The sequence below is a fragment of the Perissodus microlepis genome, chromosome 20 (genome assembly GCF_051167445.1).
Source record: "Perissodus microlepis isolate ML-2025 ecotype Zambia chromosome 20, ASM5116744v1, whole genome shotgun sequence".
Lineage (NCBI taxonomy): Eukaryota > Metazoa > Chordata > Actinopteri > Cichliformes > Cichlidae > Perissodus > Perissodus microlepis.
Genome location: NC_140480.1, coordinates 32,268,406 through 32,284,945, shown reverse-complemented (window position 1 = coordinate 32,284,945; position 16,540 = coordinate 32,268,406). Strand labels below are relative to the sequence as shown.

The 16,540-nt window shown below is 41.5% G+C and overlaps 1 protein-coding gene across 1 annotated transcript; it reads left to right on the top strand.

The window, feature by feature from the left end:
- The first annotated feature begins 854 nt into the window (after positions 1 to 854).
- On the top strand, positions 855 to 16,467 carry irak1 (interleukin-1 receptor-associated kinase 1). The gene is made up of 15 exons (XM_084917843.1): positions 855 to 1,182; positions 6,606 to 6,773; positions 8,400 to 8,555; positions 8,644 to 8,717; positions 8,832 to 9,008; positions 10,447 to 10,511; positions 10,601 to 10,712; positions 11,213 to 11,334; positions 12,546 to 12,750; positions 13,575 to 13,643; positions 13,809 to 13,896; positions 13,987 to 14,081; positions 14,354 to 14,978; positions 15,089 to 15,187; positions 15,278 to 16,467. Exons 1-15 carry the CDS (start codon positions 1,071 to 1,073, stop codon positions 15,355 to 15,357), a joined length of 2,247 nt encoding a protein of 748 aa, XP_084773969.1. The 5' UTR covers positions 855 to 1,070; the 3' UTR covers positions 15,358 to 16,467.
- The last annotated feature ends 73 nt before the right edge of the window (positions 16,468 to 16,540 follow it).

The following is a 16,540-nucleotide window of genomic DNA, read 5'->3' as shown; positions in this document are numbered from 1 at the left end:
TGGATTTCCTGGTTATTTTTGGTGATTTAATAATCAAAAAGTACATTTTATGCTTGAGTAATTATCATTAACCCCCCCCAAACAAATAATTTATATTATTTTTGAATTTTTACTGTGCTTCATAAATAAAAAATAATACATATAAACAAAATAAATAAATTGGAAATTTGGCCAAGCAAAGACTCCAATCTGGCCCCACTGGGCAGCTTTTGAAAATGTGAAGGAATAAATTTCGGACTGTTAACTGCATTTTTCTACGTTTTACAGCTGTATTTTCCACAGATAAAGACCTCTCCCATGGCCATTTATGCTTAACCAAACTAATTAGGTAATAGGTAAAAAATTAGAGTGATAAGAGACGTTGCTGTTTTTACTACTACAGAAATGCCTGTTTGTTACAAAGGATGCACAATTTTGCCAAATTTGTACCATTTTCTGCAAAAAGCTTTCTCTTTTATAATATCAGGATAGTCAGTAAACTACCAAAACTTTTTTTCCAGTCATTTTACATTGTATATCTTTATGTCTTACAATTTAAACCCAGAGTCATGCTGACAGATTTTTTTCATTTACCACGACAGCTTTTCTTTATCATGTAGAAAAACTGAGATGTCCTTTTATCTGTCGGTCCGGTCCTAAGACATCTCGAGGATTAAATGTGTAATTAAACTGATTTAAACTGTCAGAAAGGGGAATTTCACTGGTGTGGTCCACTTGTGATCAAATGGGGGTGTATGTGGCTCACGAGGTAAAACATTTGTTCAAAAAAAAGAAGTAAAAAAGTGAAGAAAAAAAGTTTTAAAACAGTGCATTTATTTGGGCTTTTATTTAAGTAGTACGGAGCGGAAGCAGCTAGCTTGTTTTAGGCGGAAGCGCTGAAAGACTCAAACCTGTAGTTTGAGAGAGTTTTTGAAGTGATTGAACAGGTTCGTTCCGGGCGGTTCTGATGTGATCCAGGTCCTTGTGTGAATCTGATACCCTACAGACCACCCAGAGTTCCCCGCGGTGGCCGCTGTCATCGGTTAGCCTATTAGCTTCAGCGTGGACTAACTTGTAGGAGTTAGGTAAAGATGTCGGGAGGAGACCCGAGGGCCGTATTGTACTACAACCTGCCCGCCTCCGTTGACTGTGAGTTCTGCCGCATCATGGACGGGCTGTCAAACCAGGACTGGACCCGCTTTGGTGAGTCAGAACCCGAACTTTGACTGAGAGCTAAAGGCCAGCAGCTTGGGGTAGGAGGGACGGTGGAGTCCACCGTTAATTGGGTGTTTCACCAAAATAAACTCTAGCGTGTTTATTCTGTGTAACAACTTTAACTGCTGCCATGTGAAATCACTACAGAAAATGAGAATTAAACAAGCTGTGAGAGCCTCAGCTGTGATCCATCCTTCTCAGTCTGCCCTCAGGTACAGGGCTTACCTGTCCCAACTATTTCCACAAAGTTGTAAAATATATAATACTATTAATAAAAGATTGCTTTAGCGTGAGTGTCAGCTGAGATTAAATCAGGTACAGTTTTCTTCCGATATTAGGTCACATTTTGACTACAGTTAGCCTAAATATAGATAAATTCACCGGTGGCTGTTTTGAGGAAGTCTCTGGTAGACGTTATCTGTAAGTGCACTTGGTTAATATTGAGTAAATACGGAGCACAAGAATGTGACAGAAACTGAAATGCCTGTGTGTTCTGACACATAATGAAATGTGATTAGAAACAGTTTGAGGTTTCTCAAAAAATCCAGAAGTTTTCTGTTTTACTGTAAACTCTCTTAACTAAGGTTGTGCAGGGTTTATTTGACTAAAAATTAGGTAGAGCTCTGTTATGTTGTTGTACTATATTGAGTTTAGGTGACTTGAAAATCTTAAGTTTTCTTCGAATGAAATACACTTTTAAAGTTTTACATTGTATAAGCAGCATTTGGTGATGGTGGGGAGGAAGACCTCCGGCAGTTTCTCTTCTACTGAAATAGAAGTTTTACAGAAAAACGACAAAGTAAAATTTAAGCATTAGAGAACATTCACAGCTGTCAAAGTGGAACACTGAAAAGAAATACTAGAGCAGTTAGAGTTGGGAGAAAAGATGATTTAAAAAAGATTTAGATGTAGGGCTCAGAAACTGTATACAGATGATGGAGCGAGGCATTGTGATGTTATTTTGAAGCCTCACCTTTAGTGTTTTGGCCACCTGCACCTTTTCTCTGATATCACCATCAGTTCCAATTTGCATCACCCTCGCAGCCATCAAAGGCAGCTACTTGTGATCCCCGAGACATCGCACCTTATCCTGGTCAATATAAGCCACAAAGTTTAAAATGGTAAATGGCCTGTATTTGTATAGCGCTTTATTTAGTCACTAAGGACCCCAAAGCGCTTTACACGTTCAGTCATCTACCCATTCACACACACATTCACATACCGGTGATGGCAAGCTACAATTGTAGCCACAGCCACCCTGGGGCGCACTGACAGAGGCGAGGCTGCCGGACACTGGCGCCACCGGGCCCTCTGACCACCACCAGTAGGCAACGGGTGAAGTGTCTTGCCCAAGGACACAACGACTGAGTCCGAGCCGGGGCTCGAACCGGCAACCTTCCGATTACAAGATGAGCTGCCAACTCTTGAGCCACGCTCGCCCCTAAAGAAAATAAGTTTTTGATACTCGTTTTTTTGTTTTAACCATGAAGGTTGGCTTGTTGTAGCTGTCAAAAAAGAGAGACAAAGTACCACTAATGTGGGCTGTTCTAGCTCATATTTTTTGCTGTTGCTGGTAATTTCATTTTTGCCCTGCTGTGGAGACGGCAGAACAAGCAGAACAAGCACTTCTTTGAAATGAAATGAAACCAGTTGTTAGAACAATAAATTGCCATCGCCCGTGCTTTTCCTGTTTGCTCCTTTGGTCTATGTTGGGTTTTTTTCACTTCTTCCTCCTTGTGGTAAACTCTGGTCATTTTTTTTTTCCGAACTGAAAAACATCGGGCCCAGTTGTTGTGTATCCCACCCACATCAGGTGATGGAGTTGTGGTTTGTGGCGGACAGCACGTGCGTTGATTATGTCCTTGAAATCTTTCAGACAAACTCTAATGCAACACTGCAGATGAAGCATGAGTCACAAGTGTTAACCAACAGATAAAGATGTTAAAAAAAAAGGGCAAATGTTGCACGCTGAGTACATCACATGCCTCAACATACAGTATGTGAGGTTCCATAAGTATTTGGAGTAATTTTTTTCTGTATTTTTGTGTTCTCGCCTCTGTACACTACCATAGTGAAATTTTAAAACAATCATCAAGATGTGATTATGGTGCAGACTTTCAGCTTTAATTTGAGCGCTTTTAAAAAAGAACTGCGCTAGCTTTCTAGGAGTTACAGCCATTTTTACCCCTCAGCCATAAAAGGCGGACGATCTGATATCCTCGTGTTGGTGTTGTTCCCTCGTCATCATAAATAATGTTGTTCCAGGTTCAACATTGCAAGTGACCAATCACCTTCTCCTGACGTCATCCGCAACCTCGAAAAAAACAAACGCCTTCAAAAAATCTACTTCACTTGCGAGAAGAGAAACCGCCTCTGTAAGGACAATATGTATAATGTTTACCGTTTATTAAAGAAAAGTATCCTGAAATTCAAAGAATTCAAGTTCCTGGATCGGCGGACAGAAGCGGTTTCTCTTCTCTCAAGTGAAGTAGATTTTTTTTTAAGGCGGTATTTTTCAAAGGCACAAAAGGGAGACGTCACAACTATGTGATTGGTCACTTGCAATGTTGAACCTGGAACAACATTTATTATGATGATGTGGGAACAACACCGACACAAGGATATCAGATCATCCGTAAAGGGCTGATGGGAATTGTCATTGCCCCGACCAGGCAATATCAGAGTAAAAATCCATCTACTAAAAATCTTAGACAAGCTTGAATCTCAGTGACGTCAACCTCAAGGTCAAGGCCGGAGGTCAAGTTTTCTTTAATCATTGCATTCAGAAGATTTTCAGAAGGAAGTCATCTAGGATTTTCAAATTGATACCATAGGTGCACGCTAGTGATTCCTGAATGTCTCTACTTTGCGAAGAACCAAAACAAATCTTCTTTTTCCTCACTTCTTCTGGAACGCCCTAATTTCCAAGTTCCGACATCTGGATTCAGAGGTATCTGGAATGCAGCATCATGCACAGTTTTAGAGGCTCAAAAGTGATTGGACAATTAACTTGGAGGCCATGTCTTGGCTAAGGGAGGCTCGTTCCTTTGTTATTTCATGACAAACTAAGACGATAAGAGATCTGGAGTTGATTCAGAGCGTTGAAATTTGCATTTCAACGCTTTGTGCCTCTCTTTCTTTGTGCCTCTCAAAAGGAGGCACAAAGAGGTGTTGATATTAATGAGGGAAGCATTATTAGGCTGACAAACACAAATAAAGCTGTTAGAGAGACAGCAATCGGCATAACAGAATGGATGTACTGGCAACACCAGAAGGCCTGAAAGATCACAGAGGACAGCTAAAGTGTCACAAAATTATCTCTGAACCAAGAAAATCACAGTTATCTCCTTGGTTCAGAAGATCTTCACAGCATCTTACAGAGTCAGAAACATCCTGTGTTAGGTCGATGTATCGTTGTCAAAGTCTACAGTAAAGGGATGCCTTTCTTGTGCAAACCACTGGTTACACTCAAGAACAAGAAGGCCAGATCTGACGTTCCATGAAAACTTCTGTTAAACATATTTTGTTTGGTACGGTTGTGTATGGCTACCAGTGAAGCCGGGTCACTACAGGGAGTGCAGAATTATTAGGCAAGTTGTATTTTTGAGGAATAATTTTATTATTGAACAACAACCATGTTCTCAATGAACCCAAAAAACTCATTAATATCAAAGCTGAATGTTTTTGGAAGTAGTTTTTAGTTTGTTTTTAGTTTTAGCTATTTTAGGGGGATATCTGTGTGTGCAGGTGACTATTACTGTGCATAATTATTAGGCAACTTAACAAAAAACAAATATATACCCATTTCAATTATTTATTTTTACCAGTGAAACCAATATAACATCTCCACATTCACAAATATACATTTCTGACATTCAAAAACAAAACAAAAACAAATCAGCGACCAATATAGCCACCTTTCTTTGCAAGGACACTCAAAAGCCTGCCATCCATGGATTCTGTCAGTGTTTTGATCTGTTCACCATCAACATTGCGTGCAGCAGCAACCACAGCCTCCCAGACACTGTTCAGAGAGGTGTACTGTTTTCCCTCCTTGTAAATCTCACATTTGATGATGGACCACAGGTTCTCAATGGGGTTCAGATCAGGTGAACAAGGAGGCCATGTCATTAGTTTTTCTTCTTTTATACCCTTTCTTGCCAGCCACGCTGTGGAGTACTTGGACGCGTGTGATGGAGCATTGTCCTGCATGAAAATCATGTTTTTCTTGAAGGATGCAGACTTCTTCCTGTACCACTGCTTGAAGAAGGTGTCTTCCAGAAACTGGCAGTAGGACTGGGAGTTGAGCTTGACTCCATCCTCAACCCGAAAAGGCCCCACAAGCTCATCTTTGACGATACCAGCCCAAACCAGTACTCCACCTCCACCTTGCTGGCGTCTGAGTCGGACTGGAGCTCTCTGCCCTTTATCAATCCAGCCACGGGCCCATCCATCTGGCCCATCAAGACTCACTCTCATTTCATCAGTCCATAAAACCTTAGAAAAATCAGTCTTGAGATATTTCTTGGCCCAGTCTTGACGTTTCAGCTTGTGTGTCTTGTTCAGTGGTGGTCGTCTTTCAACCTTTCTTACCTTGGCCATGTCTCTGAGTATTGCACACCTTGTGCTTTTGGGCACTCCAGTGATGTTGCAGCTCTGAAATATGGCCAAACTGGTGGCAAGTGGCATCTTGGCAGCTGCACGCTTGACTTTTCTCAGTTCATGGGCAGTTATTTTGCGCCTTGGTTTTTCCACACGCTTCTTGCGACCCTGTTGACTATTTTGAATGAAACGCCTGATTGTTCGATGATCACGCTTCAGAAGCTTTGCAATTTTGAGACTGCTGCATCCCTCTGCAAGATATCTCACTATTTTTGACTTTTCTGAGCCTGTCAAGTCCTTCTTTTGACCCATTTTGCCAAAGGAAAGGAAGTTGCCTAATAATTATGCACACCTGATATAGGGTGTTGATGTCATTAGACCACACCCCTTCTCATTACAGAGATGCACATCACCTAATATGCTTAATTGGTAGTAGGCTTTCGAGCCTATACAGCTTGGAGTAAGACAACATGCATGAAGAGGATGATGTGGACAAAATACCCATTTGCCTAATAATTCTGCACTCCCTGTAGTTTTTAGCAGAATGATGAACTGTGACGTGTACGAGGAAATTCTCTGTTCGGATTCAACCAAATGCTGTTTAAACTTTAGGTTTTAATATTTCACGTTCTCTTTGTGCTGTTTTTGGTCAAATTTAAAACTCATTAGATTTTGTTTTTGTATTATTGTATTTTATATCTGTGATTGTTTATAGCGAGCTAGTGTTTGTCCTCTGAAGTCTGAGTGTCTGTAAAATCAGTTTACTTCATATTTCTGCAGTTTTTGATTGTACTGTTTCTGTCTCACAGCCTCTGGGATGCTGATGGATCAGAACGACGTGCGATTGGCTGAGAGGCAGGAAAGGCGGACCCACTGGGTGATGGTCAAATGCTCGAACAGGAACATTCAAGTCGGAGAGCTGATCGACCTGCTGGAGGGTCTGCAGCTGTTACGCCCCCGTGATGTCATCTTGAACTGTGAGTTTACCTCCAAACACTCATGACCTTTGACCCCGAGGGATAGTATATTAATGTTAATGCCACGGTGCACAAACTGGCTGCAGTTCAGCCGCGGTGCTTGTGAGATGGCCCTCGATGAATAAAGAATTATTTACACCTGCATCTAGAAAAAAAAAAAGACCATATATTAAAAATTCTTAAATATATTTGTTCCCAAGTGTCTTTTAAAAAGGAAAATAAGGTTTTAAAATCTGTTGGATTTCACAGATATATGCTGTAGGTGTTTACAGCTGATCACAACCAACATATGGTGCTTTGTTTTGTAAATGTTTTTTTAAGTTGTTGGGTTTGCTCAGAGTTGTTGTCCTTTAGTTATCACTTCATCTTGAATATGCTGCCTGTTAGGGCTGTTCGATATAACGATATATATATCGGACGACGATATAAAAACGTCTATCGTTTCATTTTACGCTATTGTTTGTTTTCATGTTTCTGCAAGACTATGCAAAGATAAGAATAAACTTGCCTCTTATCTTTGTGTAGTCATACCACATTAGATATTAATCTTGGACAAACAGTGCTAAACAAAGCAGCATTCGCACAATAAAACCAGCACCAAAAATTGATCAATCAATTATGAGTCTGATGAACAACTGTTTCCTCATTTCGACATGAGAAACTGTTTCTCTTTGTTTCCTTTGCCTTTCATGGAAGTTTTTATCAGTTTCTCAATTTTAGACTCTGAATTTACTGTAAGCGAGCCAAAACCAGGCTGTCATCTCATATCTAATCAAACTTTCAAGTACTGAATTACAAAAAATACCCATAACCACAGAGCTCACTTCAAACAGCCTGAGTCTACAAACACAGTGGAGTCTTTGAGCTAATTTTTCACATTTAAAAATCAACGTATTCTTCACGATTAAAGAATTTGTCCATATAGATACTCAAGTACTTATATGTGCTCTATTGTGCAGACATCAATTGCCACTGGGTCGTGTGCACATATACCCTTAGGGTCAAATAGCAATTTTTTTTTTCCGTTTTATCACTATTCAAAATGAGACGATCACGGTTACATCACACCTTGAAATCACTGATATCCCTGTGGGATAAAGACGGGCAGTCACCTGCATGTAGGATATAATATAATAATAACGGGGTTATCAAATTCTTTGATGAGAATTTGATAACCCCATAATTAGTCCAGTTACCTCAACAGCCAGTAGTATACAAGGTGAAAAGGAGAGGGGAACTCACGGAGATTGAATTGTTTAACTTGTTGTGACCGGCTAGACAAAAGGGATAAAAACCAATTTATAATTAAGGCATTTCTAAATTTAAGAGTTTTTGGAGCTGCGGGTGTGGACGAACAATCAAATGCAGAACTAGAATCAGCAGATGGAATCTGATCATAAGCTTTTGAATCTTCTGAATGCTTGCTTATTAAAAGAGTGACACTTAGCACAGCATCCTCAGTGCTGTACCCCTCCCTGTACACATATTGAAGATGTCTCTGGTTTGATCATATTCTCTTAAAACACTTCATCACTATACGTTAGTGCAACGTGCCTGAAGTCCATGTTTTCAGTAGAACCTTTTGTATAGGACTGACTTTTTCTCATTCTGTCTCTCTGTCTGCAGGGGTGAGAAGTCTGGACCTTTACTCCTATGTTCCTACTCCTGCTCCTGCTTGTCATCTTCCTTCTTCATCTCCTTTTTCTGACTCTCAGTTTGTCCCCCCTCCCAAAAAGCCTTGGGCCACGCCTATACAGGGCACCTGTAGACTGGGCTCAATAGGTAACACAACATAAACAGACATTTACGTATGTCCAGTCGGCTTGTTCTGTGACGCTGATGATGTCACTACTTTATTCTGTAAATAAAGGAAGAGGAAGTCCATTACCCAGACCTGCATCGCCCCCCCCGGGGCTGCGCTCTGAAGTGCAACAACGTCACCAGGTCTCTCTCTCACACACGCATACTTGCACACACATTACACAAGGTTTGTTCAACAATCAATACAAATACATCACTACAACAAAGCACGATGATGGTGGTGATGTCATCCCCCAGCCCCAGGTGATGGTGGCGGTGAGCAGCAGCATCCCAGTGATGCGCTTGTCATATGAAGAGGTGTATGCTGGGACAAATGGGTTCTCCCCCTGCCTGCAGATAGGGGAGGGGGGGTTTGGAGTCGTGTACAGAGCAACTCTGAAGGACATGAAGTGCGCCGTCAAGAAATTCAAAGAGGTCAGCCAATCACAATGCACTTCAGTCTTGAGGAGTTTTCAGACAGCGAGCGGTTTTCAGGCAGCAACAGGACTGGTACAGAAAAACTCTGCTTACAGTTTACGCTGCAGTTAGAGTAAATGTATTCACGATCCCAACCGTCTGATTATTTCTGTGCTCGAGCTAGAAAGTTAAAACTGTCGGGCACCGAAGAAATAAAAGGAAATGAGATGAAATACAAAAAAGTCAGAAATGGTGTTGCACACTTTTATTTTGAGGAAAGGGCCCTTTAAGTCTTTATGTAACCAGAGGAGTCGCCACCTGCAGGCCATTAACAATGAAGTTTAAGCAACACAAAAGTTGGAAATAGATCAAAAAGGCTGTGCAGGCTTTTGTTTTGGCTTGTCACAGCTACGGACCCTATAAAAGATGAATGTAGCCTCCAGGCCATTTGCCATTGGTTAGTCAAGTCCCCATGACGACACCTCTAGCTAATCGTTTTAATGAGTGAGTAGTTGTTAGCCAATTAGAGTATTTTTTGATTCTTTATTTTACAAAATGATCTTCATGTTTTATTCAGTCTGACCTGGAACTAGTGACTGAGTCAAAAATGTTAAGATGAAAGGTCACAGAGCAGAAGAGTCGCCCCCTGCTGGCTGTTAGAAGGCCGGTTTAGGCAACTTCTACATTTGCTTGACGTTTTAGACCGACCTGGAAGTCCTGCGATGTGGTCAGGTCGGGTGGTTCCCTTCTAAAGCCCATCTCCACACAAAATATGAGCTTCAATTTTAGCTTCTGGGTCTAAAAAGTCTTAGAGGTGCCTTAAACCTGCATCATTTTTAAAGGCCACCAGGGAGCGACTGCTGCTGTCGAATTAAAAATTCCGCTCCTAAAGTGAGTCTGTGGGAAGACGGCGCTCTGTCAGGACCATAGTCGACACTTTACTGCTGATGTTATCATCTCAGCTTCTCGTTTCAGTCACACTTAATGAAAAATTCAGTCCATTTTGTAAATTTGGGTCATTCTAAGTGTGAGAGAGGATTTTCCAGGAAATGCTCATTGCTCATCAACATGTGTGTGACGGTGAGTGTGCACATCCTGTTTCAAAACACCAACATGGTGTCAGCAAAGTGGCTCATCTCGAGGGTTCAACGGACTTCACAATCCAATGGGTGCTGTCACGGTAGCTGCTAACATCTTTAACGTACAGTCTATGGTTTTGTCACAGACAGATTTTTAAAAAGCGGCTGTAATTTTCGAGGTTTTTGCCGCCATGGAAACGGAGACAAAATTAGTCTGAAAGAGTCTTTTGGCTCTTTTTAGAAAAGTTAAAAGAAAAACATCGACTGATAATTAGAGAGGGGTCGACCGCTCACTGTCTGAAAAAGCCTTCTCATTGGTCCATTTTACTGCCAGGAAGTAGATTGTGATTGGTCAGAATTGCTGCTGTTGTTGACAGGACGGGCTGCTGGACTGGGCTCTGCTGAAGAAGAGCTTCCAGACTGAAGTGGAGCAACTGTCAAGGTGGGTGAAGTTCAGTGAGATACAGCAGATTTCATCTGTTCTGATTAAAGTCACATGGTTGTTATTGTGTGTGTGTGTGTCCTCCTCAGATTCAGACATCGCAACATTGTGGATCTTTTAGGGTTCAGTGACGGAGGAGGTTCATTGTGTCTGATTTACAGCTACATGGAAAACAGATCTCTGGAGGACCAGCTGCACAACGTAACACATACACAGATGCACACGGCTCAGATAACTCCAGGGTTTTCCCAGGTTTTCCCAGGACTCGGGTGCTTTCTGGGTGTCATAGGTGGTCATTGCTGGGTCTTTTCAGTGTTGGCTTTTGCCATTATCCTTGCAATATTACCGAAAGAAAGCTGGCAACACTGAAACCTGATACACCCAGTGTATCGGCCTTCATCTGTTGCTCCAAGTAGATGTGAAGAAAAGATTGTGATATACAAATAAATAAGATCCACTGATGGGAAGTGATTATAAATATGAAAGGCTTGTTAAATAATGATGGTGGCTCTGAAGTGTTTATTAATCACCTTTACCTCTTCATGTGCATTCTCCATGATGCTCTGTAAAAACACTCAGTCCTGCACCCGAGTTTCAGTGCTTGGGGAAAACCCTGCACACTACATAATTTACAAATGTTTATTTGTTTCGGAGGGGTGTTTATTTCCATGGGTGTGTTTATTTCCGTGTGTGTGTTTCAGGAGTGTGCGGTGCTCTCGTGGCCTCAGAGAGTCAGTGTTGTTAAAGACGCATCAGAAGCTCTGCAGTTTCTCCACTGCCCCCCTGAAGGCGAAAAGCTGCTGATCCACGGAGACGTGAAAAGGTGATCTTCACCCTGGAGCTCTTCAGTGTATTTATGAATCCATATGTGTTACATGGATCAAAGTGAACAGCTGTATTACAGTCTTTAGGATTATTTTTATTTGACATGAGTCACTGAAAAGTGCAGAAAGCAGAAGCTATACTGGATTATTTCCAGCAGGAAGAGAGAAATGACTGGAAACGATGAGTAACTAATCTGAAAGTGAGAAATATTATTTCTGCTTATAGGTCATAAATTCCCTTTTTCAAATTCCAGCTTTGATGATGAATTTATTTTTATTTATGTTATTGAATTGGAAGATGCGCTAATACCTATATAGCACTTTTCTCATTGAGCAGTCGAAGCACTTTTTACTACGAGCTACAGTCTTGCTCGTTCATACACATTCATAAAGTGCTGTATTCTACGCCTTTAAACAATAAAAATCACAAGGGATGGGACTGCAACATATGCACTGCAGGACCAGGGATTGAACCACCGTGTGCGACCCGCTCTGTGTGCTGAGACCAAGCCTGCTCCATTTGTTTTCAAATTTTTTCATGATTATCCTCTTTTGTATGACCAACGCAGGAACAGTATGAAAGATGAGCTTTTTGTAGTCCAGGAGGTTGCAATGTCACCACAGCAGACCAACATTCACCCTGTAGTCTGTTCTCTTCTAACTTCTCACATTTTTCCTCTAGTCAAGGAAAAGTGATCAGGAAGATAAATATTTATGGTGTCCTTTGTCATTCAGCCAAACACAACAAAGAGAGGAAGAAGCCCCTCTTCTTCCTCTTCTGCTATCTGGAGGTCGCCATCATTTTTGTTTTCCTCTGAATTGTGTGTAAAACACGTCAGCGTAGGCAGACCATCGGGTAAAGTTTCAGTTGAAATTCATGCCTTCATTTCACAGTTCATACAAAGGTCACAGGAAAAAAACATCAAGATGAAGTTTCCGTTGAAGAAGTAATCAAATGATTTGCATGAAGTGTATTTACCGCCACAATTACTCATTTATCAGAGTTGATGTGGTCCACCTGGTTATAAGGCTGAGTGATATCAAAAGTCATCTGTGATGTGTTTCTGTTGTTTTTTTTGCTTTGTTTTTTAAAAGTCTGTTAGTGCGAGTATTTGCACTATGGCGACGCACTGGCAAAAACACAGCCTCTGCTTTCACCTGGTGTGTTAACCTGAACTCTTTTTCTTTATGTTCCTCTGTTTCTCTCCAGCTCCAACATTTTGTTGGACAGTCACATGACGGCGAAGCTTTCAGACTTCGGTCTGGCTCGGTTTGTACCCACCGGCACCTCGGCAGCTAGCACGACATCCGTGGGTAAAACGACAACAGTGAGAGGAACACTGGCTTATCTGCCGGAGGAATACGTGAGAGGCGGAGAGCTGGGACCCAAACTGGACGTTTACAGCTTCGGAGTGGTGAGATGTCGCAGGGCCTCATGGGAAAAGAAGTCTGTTAGTTTAAGAGGAACTTTTAGTGCAGTATGGGAGGACTCTGTGTATTCATATATTCCTAATTATAAAAATATTTCTGCTTTTCCAATAACGTTTTGTAGTTTGGTACAGAAACAGGCCCATTTCTATTATGAGAACAGTGGAAAATTGTGTGAAACATGTATGTTTTTAATATTATAGGACTTGATTTTTAATGCAGTTAATTCCTAATCACTATGATATGATGTTTCGATGTGAACCATGGCTAACCGTTGAGGAGTAGCAAGATTTACAGCTGCAGGCCTCAATTTTGATTGTTCCTGTAGAAAATATTTTAAACACCACAAAAGATGTAAACAAGAAGTTGTAGATTTTGAAACCGAAGCACGGAAGTAAAAAAAAGTACCTGGAAACAGAAAGACTTCAAGTATGACGGCGTTATCGTTTGATCTGTAATACTAGTATACTGTAAAGCATAATTTGCACCCTAAGCTTCAAGCTTCTCCATAAAATTTTTGAAAAGCATAATTAAATACACTAAAACATCAGCCATTAAACCATAAAAAATATCATAAACATAATAATTTGTAGGTGGTTTTGTTTATAAAATAAGTAACAACCTTCTATTAGTTAGCGAAACATCTTCGTCAGTTGTAAGTAAGTTATAGAGTTGGCAACAGGAAATATCCTGTTTTAGGAACTGATGTGAAACTGAACATTTTTATTCTGAGACCAGAAAACAGAAGAGAAACACAGCAAGTGTCTGAAAATGGTGTGTGTGTGTCCACACATGCGTGTGTGTGTTTCAGGTGCTGCTCGAGGTGCTGACTGGACGTCGAGCTCTGGAGAAAGATGGGATGTGTGGAGAGAGATACCTGGTAATAGCACACACCTGCTCACACAGTTGATTTGCATATTGGGTTGTTTTGAATCTGAAGCTTTAGAAAATGGCAGAATTCTTCCAAACCCGGCTGGTGTGTTTCCTTGCCGGTAACCTGGTCTGTTTGAGTCGGGCTTACCCTGGTTTTGATTCTGGTTTGCAGAAGGACCTGGTGGAGGACATCAAGGAAGGTCCAGGTGGCTCAACTGAAGCAGTTTGGAGGAAGCATCTTGACAAACGGCTGATTTCAGGTCAGTGTTTGAGCTAAGACCACAGTCCCTGTCCTTGTTGTGCCTGCTCCATGTCCTTCCTGTTACCTGTTGTGTTCACTTTCGTTGCAGGGGGTACTGCTGAGCTTACTGGTTGCCTGCAACTGGCGAATCTGGCCTGCAGGTGTCTGGCAAAACTCAGGAGGAAGAGACCGGTAATGAAAGATGTAAGAGCCAGCCACACTCACTTGGTTTCCTCCAGTTTTGTTAATCTGGACTTTGTCAGATGTAGTTTCAGTCTCTCCAGACCTCCTCAGATGTAGTTTCAGTGGTTGCAGACTTCTTCAGATGCATATCCTGTCAGTTCAGACTGGTTGTGGTGCAATTTAATTTAATCTGGACTTCTGTGACTGCTGCTTAGAGCACTCTGGAGTTCCTCAGAGCTCCTGTTTGGATCCTCCTGTTTTTCACCTCAGTGTGTTGTTTTGTTTTTTCATAGGTGTGTGCATCTCTTGAGGACGTATATAAAATGGTGAGGGAGCCTCCCTACCAGTCCTTCCCCAGACCTCCCCGCTCTCTGGACTCTAATATACAACAGCTTTCCAAAGAGCTGAGTAAACTGGGACCACTGGAGGATACCTACCAAGTGTCACAGTCAACCAAATTTTCTTCCTCTCCCTCTTTGTTCACCCTCGCCACTCCTGACCCACTTCACTCATCATCATCTCTTCCCCCGTCATCCACTTTCCCTCCTGTGTCTTCCTGTTCATTCGCTGGTCCATGTGAAACCGATGAGAGTCGAGGTTTCTCCCAGTACGACCTTCGCTCTCAGCTGAGATCAAACGGGACCAGCTGCAGGTCTTTATCTCCTTCCACCAAAGCCCAGTATCGCAGTCCAGCTAGGCTCACAGAGGTTGAGTGCAACCAGCCTTCGGTGCCCACTGAGGACCAGTACAATTTCCCTCCCCAGCCCAATAGCACCAGTTTGAGTATAGCACCCGGAGCACTGAGAGGGACCCCAGCAGGACCAGAGACTAGAGGGGAAACCACGGCAGGGGCCACTGCAAGGCTCTACGGCTTCTCTCCTGCAGGGTCCCTGAAGTCAACATCTCCAGAGCCCTCAAGTATGTGAGCAACTCATTAAAGGCCCACACCTTAGTTTCTTCAGACATTATTGAACACCTGTCCTAAACTTTTCTGAAACTGAAACTATATCCATTTCCTGTTTGTTCAGTTCAGATAAATTCCAGCAAACAGCGACTCCTGGAGAAGAAAACTCAGTACGAGGAAGGAAGGATTCATACTCCTGAGCTGCTGTCGTCTGAAAACATCTGTATGTAAACCACACTCAGGAGTTTTTATGATACCTGTTGGTTTTGTTTGTTTTTGGTTCACTCATTGTGTTTCTCCTGTGTCTGATCAGATGAAGAGAAGAGTTCTGGGGACATCAGAGGACCAGAGGAGAGCGATGAGCTGGATTATCTTCCCACTAAACACAAGTGACTGCGGTTATCTATTATGGACACAAAGTAGAGGACCAAAGATGGACAGTTTCTGGAGTGCAGCTGTGGATTTCATCTTCACTAATGTTACAGAAAAAACTGCTGGATGGTGGAGCTGCTGGTGTGTCACATTTCAGACTGCTGGTGAATCTGGGTTTCATAGATTTCTCCAGCTGTGCATTTACCAAAAAACATCACTGGGTTCAAACCAAGTGATGCTCATGTCAGCGTAACGCAACATTCCTGTTATTTTCATCTAACTGAAATTATTTATTCATTAGTCTGTAATAATTTTAAAATTCACATGGAAATATTTTAATATTTGTAATTGTGTCATAAAATTCTGAAAACACAGTACATGCTATATGCTTTGAATGCCGCAGAGTTTGAGACGATGTTTTATGTTATTGAGCGCCAACAAAAACCTGCATCGGATTGATGGCTGTTGTTGTTCAAGGTAACATCAGAACGTAGCCACTGCGATGTCACAAGTTCTGCATTTTGAAGCTGTAATCTTATTATCGGCGGAGCCAGAAGATGTCATATGTGGACAGGAGGGTGAAATGTTATCAGGTACAGCTAGCTGGCTTTGATGGCAAACTGCATCTATACGCTGTACAGGTGGAACACTGAGACACCGCTACCTGTGAAATACAATATTTAATTTTCAGTCACCAAAACTGAAGCACGGAGAAAATATAATCAGATGACAACATTTTTGATTTGGAGCAGCCTCTAAAAATGTTTGTCTTCTATTTCTTGTAAAATTGGGCATTTTAACATTGGACCTTTTTTACTAACTTCAAAAACTGGCTTAAGTTTGATTTCTCAGTGTTCCTTTTTTCTGTCTTCATTCATCAGTTGCTTGTAGCAGATGTGCCCTTAGCCTGATCCTGGAGGGGCCTAACTGAGTTCTTCTTCCCCACTATTACTTAGCCTTGCTCACAGGGGATTATCTGATTGTTGGGGTTCTTGCCCTAACATTTATCTTACAGTATAAAACTCACGGAAGCAACTATATAACACTGAAGATAATTATTGTTAATTAACTGGTTTTACTAGTTCTTCACTTGAGACAGTTTATTAAAATAGTTTGGCTGATTTAATTAATTTAATTAAATAAACAAGTTTTTAAAACCCAGTTGTTTTGTTCATTTATTTTAGATTGCTTTAATGACATTTAG

What these genes read in the sequence shown, in the direction of transcription:
- irak1 (XM_084917843.1), top strand. Translation starts at nt 1,071, where the DNA reads ATGTCGGGAGGAGACCCGAGGGCCGTATTGTACTACAACCTGCCCGCC. An exon ending in TGGAGGACCAGCTGCACAAC is followed by an intron (nt 10,713 to 11,212) that starts GTAACACATACA and finishes TGTGTGTTTCAG; the next exon opens with GAGTGTGCGGTGCTCTCGTG. An exon ending in GCTGTCGTCTGAAAACATCT is followed by an intron (nt 15,188 to 15,277) that starts GTATGTAAACCA and finishes GTGTCTGATCAG; the next exon opens with ATGAAGAGAAGAGTTCTGGG.